Source organism: Nicotiana sylvestris, chromosome 8 (assembly GCF_000393655.2).
Source record: "Nicotiana sylvestris chromosome 8, ASM39365v2, whole genome shotgun sequence".
Taxonomy (NCBI): Eukaryota; Viridiplantae; Streptophyta; class Magnoliopsida; order Solanales; family Solanaceae; genus Nicotiana; species Nicotiana sylvestris.
In genome coordinates, this window is record NC_091064.1 from 72727573 (window position 1) to 72735098 (window position 7526).

Below are 7526 nucleotides of genomic sequence, written 5' to 3' on the forward strand. Positions count from 1 at the left end.
TTGATTATACCCCGAGTAGGCATTGACAAAAGGTGAGGGTCTCATGGCCAATCGTAGCATCAATCAGACGATCGATATTAGGCAATGGGAAGGAATCTTTGGGGCACGCCTTATTCAGGTCTTTATAATCTATGCACATTCTTAGCTTGTTTCCCTTTTTAGGTACGACTACTATGTTGGCCAGCCATTCGGGGTACTTTACCTCTCTAATGGATTCGATTTTAAAAGGTTTCGTTACCTCTTCTTTGATGAAGGCATGTTTTACCTCGGACTGTACTCTTCTCTTCTGCTTCACGAGTTTAAATTTAGGATCTATGCTCAGCCTCTAGGAGGTTATTTCCGGCGTAATTCCTATCATATCTAAGTGTGACCAAGCGAAACAGTCGATATTGTTACTAAGAAATTGAATGAACCCCGTCTTAAGTTCGGGGGTCAACCTTATTCCCAGGTATACCTTACGATCCGGGAGGTGCTCGATTAAAATAGTCTGCTCCAGCTCTTCGACTGTTGATTTAGTCGCATTCGATTCTTCAGGGTCAACGAAGGTTTGAGGAGCGAAGAAATCTTCCTCATCGTCCTCAGTGTCCTGTGTGTTCGTAACCTCGTCCTAGATCGGCCACGTGGGTATCGGCGCCTTATGGTGGACCGCGAACATTTCTTTTTCTGCCCGTTGTTCTCGATGTATGGTCATGATGCCGTCCTTCGTGGGAAACTTTATCACCTGGTGTAAGATTGATGGTACTGCCCTCATGCTGTGTATCCAAGGCATGTCGAGTAACGCATTGTACCTCATGTCGTCGTCGATAACTTGGAACTCAGTGTTCTGAATCACGCAGGCCGTGATGATTGGGAGAGTAATCTCTCCTTTCATTACTTCGCCGGTCATGTTGAAGCCGTGGAGGACTCGAGGGATGATGGAGACTTGATTGAGCAACCCCAATTGTCCTACTACCTCTGGTCTAATTATGTTGGTCAAGCTGCCTGGATCCACAAGCACGCGCTTTATCCTACTATTGTGTAAAAGAAACTAGATCACCAGTGCATCGTTGTACGGTTGTATCATGGCCTCGAGGTCCTCCTCGCTGAATGCGAGGGCATCTTCGGGCATGTGGTTTCGGGTCAGTGCCTCTTCCATGGTGGACGTTCTCGTCCGTTTGAACATGGGTCCTTGGGGAACGTTGCTTCCTCCAATAATCAGGTGGACGTCATGTCAGAAAGCCTCCCCTTCCGCCAGGGTTGAGTTTAGTGGTGTACCGACATCTAGAGTAATCATGTCCTTCTCTTTGCTGTTTTCGAGGTTCTGGTTCCCCATTCTGTTCACTGAGCCAGACATTTTTTCCTGAAATTGAAGATCTTGGACAAGAAAAAGTGTGAAAGATAACTTGCTTTATGTAACGAAACCAGTAAGAAAATAATCACTATTATTTGTAGCCCTACGGTGGGTGCCAAACTGTTTACCGTGAAAATGGTAATAATAATTAAATTTGTTAATGGCACTCTAAAAATACGTTATCTATTTTTATACTAGTTGTTAGAGCAGTTGATATTAGATATGTAATGATAAAGGTGAAATGCGAGCTAAAACACCATTACAATCAAACCGACGAGTTAGCTGTCTGGTCCTCGGGCTAACCAATGAAGGGCTTCGAGGTCGATGCCCAGGCTCGGGCTCGAACTATCGGGGGTAACGGGAAAGGGCTAACAGTTAGGATATAATTAAGATAGGCTCTTTATGGCCAATATCAGGCAATAAATGAAGAACAAGTATGAAAGCAATAAATGAAAGTTGTAGTCTCAAGCGAGTAAGTTAGAGAGAAAAGAGAGAGAGAGAGTTGGTATTGATTTTGTGTATAATATTGGAGCAACAGGGTTTACAAAGTGCCAAAGATACCCCTTATATAGGAGGGGATATCCAAACATTTTACAAGAGTGCATTAATTATAAAGGTATGGAGATGGGACAGCCAGACACGATACCAGGTTCTACCAGTGCTATCCGTTCATCTTGGGAACTCCCCTCTCCCGTACTACAGCCGTTGGTACGCAATGCCTCCCAGGGACAGTTCCCGACGACTCCCGAGAGTGGGTCTCGACCTTGGCTTCGATCCTCGAGAAGCATGCCCACGAGGCAACCTAATGACGGGGAAATCGAGCCCCGGTTTTACTGCACACAGGTCGCATAACTCCAGTAGAAGAGAGTTCTCAACAAGTCTGTGATGGAATATGTGGTCGCATAAAACACATGCAGACCGTATAACTGTTATGCGATTGAAGCAAGAGCTGGAACTCAGCAAATCTGCGATGGAATGATGAATATGCGGACTGCATAACTGGTCTGCGACCATTATGTGACCGCATAAGCTATCTGAAGGGGCATTTTTATCCGATTTTGACTACGACGTTTGGTCCACTATAAAGAGAATAACTTGGGTTTTGTGGGTCATTCAAGTCTAAAATATGGTCCTACTTAGAGATCATTGAATACTCCATTTATTTAGAAGGTTGTGAAAAAGGAATCTTGCACTTTTGTAAATTTTATGGCTTTATTAAATACTTTGTTCTTGTATTTCAATATGAGTAGCAAGTTTTAAATACTAAGGTTGTGGACCCTAGATGGTTGTAATGTTAATGGGTGTTTAACATTGAATTTATATATCATGGTTTGTTAATATTTATTCAATCCTTGTTCTTTATTTATCATTGGTTGTTGCAAATATTAATCTATTCCATTTTACTCTTTCTTTACTTGGAAGAGTGAGTTAGGGTTTGGTAAAATTGAATATCAAGAACTCAAGACTTTAAATCTTGTTTAATAGAATCGCTTAGGAATAAGTGGGTTCTACTTGGCATAAATTGGTTGTTCTTAAATTGCAACTCTTTTATATTTCTAAAAATCATAAAGGGAAAATACTACTCAACTATTGGAAAATATTGGGTAGTCAGTTAGAAATCATTTGCATATTAAAGGACCTTCCATTAGAAATATATTATATTTACACCGATAGCATTATATTCCATTGACGGGGACACAACCTTGGTTTTCTTAATCAAATCATTTACATTCTCAAAATTACAATTAGTTTTATCTTAATTTTACAATCATATCATTCTCTTGTTACATTAACGGAATAGAATTACGACTTAAGTCAAGTTCCGCAATACTAAAGTAAGCTTTTCACACCATATTCCCTGTAGGATTCGACCCCAACCTTGTTGGGTTATTATATTTGACATCGACCGCCTTGCACTACTTAATTAAATTATAATTTGAGCGTATCAAATTTTGGCGTCGTTGCCAGGGAATACTGTTTTGAAATTACTAATTAGTGTGTTCTTTACTTTACGTCTTCTTCTATTCCATCACACTTTGCTTGTTTTGCTTGATGTTGATAGGAAAACATGGATAAATACGAGGAAGAAATGGAAGAAAATCCTTTTGCGGACATAGATGAGTACATTGAGGATACAAATGCTAGTGTACCTCCGATAGTTGGCGCTGCTACTTTCAAGGTGGAACATGGTTTAATCCTAATGATAAAAGCGGAGGGGTTTTTCAGTAATTCCACTGATGATGATCTGACACAACATCTTAGAAACTTCTTGGGTGTGTGTGTGATGCACAAGCAGTACAACATCTCAGATTATGCCCTAAGGTTGAGGGTGTTCAAGTACTCACTGGCTGGGGACGCAAGGAAATGGCTTCAAAATATGCCACCAAATTTCATTCATTCTTGGCCTTAACTTGTCCTAACATTCTTAGCTAAATGATTCCCCCAAAGCAAGAAATCTGAGCTCCGGGATAAAAATTTTGTTTTTCAAGCAACTACCGGGAGAACATCTACATGAGGCATGGGATCGATTCAAGTTATATTTGGTGAGGTCGCCCAATCATGATTTTCAGGATTCTATCTTGTTGGAGATATTCTACATGGGTTTAGATGCTATGAACCAATCTATAGCCAAGAATGTAGCTGATGGATCTTTTATGGATAAGACATTCGCAAGGATCACACAAATCCTTGACAAAATGGAAAAACATAATAAAGTGTGGCACTCAGAGGACACCACAAGTGGAATTGCATATGGTTCTCCCTCATTGACCAACATGATTAAGGAGAATCAAGAAAGAGATCAAGTAATTGTAGGGCTTGCCACCAATGTCAATGCGTTGACAAAAATGTTCACTGAAAGCCAAATGAAGAAGGTAAATGTGGTGGAAAATGTTCAACCCTCATCAAATGAAGATTATGAGGAAGCAAACTATGTCAACAACTCTCAAGGAGGCTATCAAAGGCAACAATACCAAGGTCAAGGACAACAAAATCAATGGAGGCCTAACCCGAAAGGGAAAGGCAACCAACATTGGTGAAATGACCAAGGTAGTTCAAATCAAGGAAATTGGAATAACAACAACAACAACAACAACTTCTCAAATCGGAGTTCAAACCCTTATGTTCCACCAAAGGGGAAATATTCTAATCAAGGTTCCTCAAGTGATTCCAAGATGGAAAGCATGCTTGAACGGGTATTGCAAAATCAAAAACGTTCTGACACTTCTATGAGGAATATGACCAAGCTTGTTGGTTCTCATACCACATCCATTCAAAAATTGGAGATGCAAATGAGAGATCTCTCTAGTGAACAAAATCCAAAGAAAAAGGGGACACTTCCAAGTGACACAATTGCGAACCCAAAGGGTAGTAGGAGTGGTCCAGCTTCTCATATCATGGCAATTACTACTTGGAGTGGGAAGTTACTACAAGGAGAGAGTGAACAAGTGGTTGAAGTGGAAGAGTTCGAACAAGACGCCGAGGCACAAGTTGAAGAGCAAATTGTTGTTGAAGCTAAAAAGGCTCTAGAAGAGTTGAAAGTTCAAGAAGTGAACTGGGAAGAGGTAAAGGAAAGGTAAAAGAGGCACACAAAAATCTACCACCTATTCCTAGACCTCCTCCTCCTCCTTTCCCTCAAAGACTTGCTAGGAAGGTTTATGATAGCAAACTCGAAAAGTTCTATGACATTGTCAAGCAGTTATCGGTGAATATCCCATTTGTGGAAGCATTTCAAGAGATGCCAGGTTTTGCTAAGTATTTGAAAGACTTGATCACCAAGAAGAAAACCACCAAGAATGAAGTGGTGAATGTAACTCACCAGGTCAGTTCCATCATTGCAACAACTACCATTCAAAAGAAAGAAGACCCGGGAGCTCTCACCATTCCATGCACTATTAGAGTGTGTGACTTTTTAAGAGCTCTTTGTGATAGTGGGGCTAGTATCAACTTGATGCCTCTTGCCATTTACAAGAATGCAGGGTTAGGTATGTCGAAGCCTACAAGTATGAGGTAGCAAATGGCCGATCGTTCCATAAAGAGACCGGTGGGAATTTTTGATGATGTGCTTGTGAAAGTGCGAGAGTTCCATCTACCCGCCGATTTCATAATCCTTGATTGTGCAGTTGACAAAGAGATCCCTATCATCTTGGGGAGACCACTCCTTGCTACAGGAAGAGCACTAATGGATTCGGAATGGAATGAGATCAAGTTCCTTGTGAATGATGAAGAGGTCATATTCCAAGCAAGCAAGGGTATGAAACTACCACATGAATATGAAAGCATCTCGGTGATTGATGTTGTTGATAAAGTGGAAGATGCGGTTGAAATGAAGATGGAAGAACAATGCCTCGGTGAGGCATTGGCGGCTATTTTGATAAATTTCGATGGTGAAGATATGGAGGGGTACATGGAATCAGTAAATGCATTGGAAGGGCTTGGTTCCTGCACTTATGCTCCAAAGAAACTCTCTCTTGACTTATAGAATAGAGCCATTCCTCCCGCAAATCCTTCAATTATTGAGCCACCGCAACTAGAGCTCAAACCACTTCCACCGTACTTGAGATATAAATTTCATGGCTCCAATGACACTCCATCGGTAATCATTCCTTATTTATTGAATGATGTGCATGTAGAACAATTGTTGAATGTCTTGGAGGAGCATATGAAAGCTATTGGGTGGACAATTGCGGACATCCGAGGGATTCCCGCCGGAATTTGCGAACACAAGATCCAATTGGAGAATGAGAGTAAACCAAGTATGGATCATCAGTGAAGGTTGAACCCTTCCATGCAAGAGGTGGTAAAGAAAGAAATTATTAAGTGGTTGGATGTTGGGGTAGTCTACCCCATTGTCGATAGTTCTTGGGTGAGACCGGTGCAATGTGTGCCGAAAAAGGGAGGCATGACCGTGATTGAAAATGATAACAATGAGCTCATCCCAACAAGAACTGTGATTGGATGGAGGGTTTGTATGGATTAGCGAAAGCTAAACTGTACTACGTGCAAGGACCATTTCCCTATGCCTTTTATTGATCAAATGCTTGATCGGCTAGCGAGAAGGTCATTCTACTTCTTCTTGGATGGATATTTCGCCCAAAACCAAATCGATATTTCATTGGAAGATCAGGAAAAGACAATATTCACTTGTCCATATGGGATGTTTGCGTTTATCCAGATGCCATTTGGGCTATGCAACGCTCCAGCTACTTTCCAAAGGTGCATGATGTCAGTCTTCTCTGACATGGTGGATGATTTATTAGAGGTATTCGTGGATGATTTCTCTGTCATGGGTTATTCTTTTGAGCATTTTCTAGACAACCTTAGACAAGTGATTAAGAGATGTGAATAAACGAACCTTGTGCTAAATTGGGAGAAAGCCACTTCATGGTGGACGAGGGTATTGTTTTGGGCCACAAAATTTCCAAACAAGGCATAGAGGTTGACCGGGCAAAGATCGAGATCATTTCCAATCTTCCTCCACCTACTTCAGTTAAAGGTGTCCGATGTTTTTTGGGGCATGCCGATTTCTATAGGCGTTTCATCAAGGACTTTTCCAAAATTGCAAATCCCATGTCCAAACTCCTTGAGAAAGATGCAAAGTTTGTATTTGATGAGAAGTGCCTCAAAGCCTTTGAGGAATTGAAAGAAAATCTCACCACGACACCTATTATTGTCACCCCCAATTGGTCTCTTCCATTCGAACTCATGTGTGACGCTAGTGGTATAGCTATTGGGCAGTGCTTGGCCAACATCATAACAAGATTCTTTACCCTGTCTATTATGCAAGAAAGACACTCAATGACTCTCAAATGAATTATACTATGACTGAGCAAGAACTTCTTGCCATTGTCTATGCTTTTGAGAAATTTTGAGCTTATTTGTTGGTTGGGGTCCAAAGTGATAGTATACACCGACCATGCAGCTTTTCGTTATCTTATGGCGAAGAAGGATGCCAAACCAAGATTGATTTGGTGGGTCCTTTTGTTGCAAGATTTTGACTTTGAATTCAAGGATCGAAAATGGACGGAAAATCAAGTTATAGATCACCTATCTAGGCTTGAAGAGACAGGGAGACCAAAGGAAGATCTTAAAATCAATGATGCTTTCCCAGACGAACACGTATTGGCATTGTCTAACACATTTGCTCCTTGGTATGCGGACATTGCTAACATCTTGGTTAGTGACCTTGTTCCCAAAG

General features: G+C 41.2%; 2 protein-coding genes across 2 annotated transcripts; both read left to right on the forward strand.

Annotated features, from left to right (window-relative positions):
• Window positions 1-4503: 4503 nt before the first annotated feature.
• Window positions 4504-5810, forward strand: LOC138875199 (uncharacterized). Its single transcript, XM_070154023.1, has 3 exons — window positions 4504-4904; window positions 4970-5313; window positions 5452-5810. Exons 1-3 carry the CDS (start codon window positions 4504-4506, stop codon window positions 5808-5810), a joined length of 1104 nt encoding a protein of 367 aa, XP_070010124.1.
• A 902-nt stretch (window positions 5811-6712) lies between these two features.
• LOC138875200 (uncharacterized mitochondrial protein AtMg00860-like) lies at window positions 6713-7141 on the forward strand. The gene has a single exon (XM_070154024.1). The coding sequence runs from the start codon at window positions 6713-6715 to the stop codon at window positions 7139-7141; it is 429 nt and encodes a 142-aa protein (XP_070010125.1).
• Window positions 7142-7526: the final 385 nt, after the last annotated feature.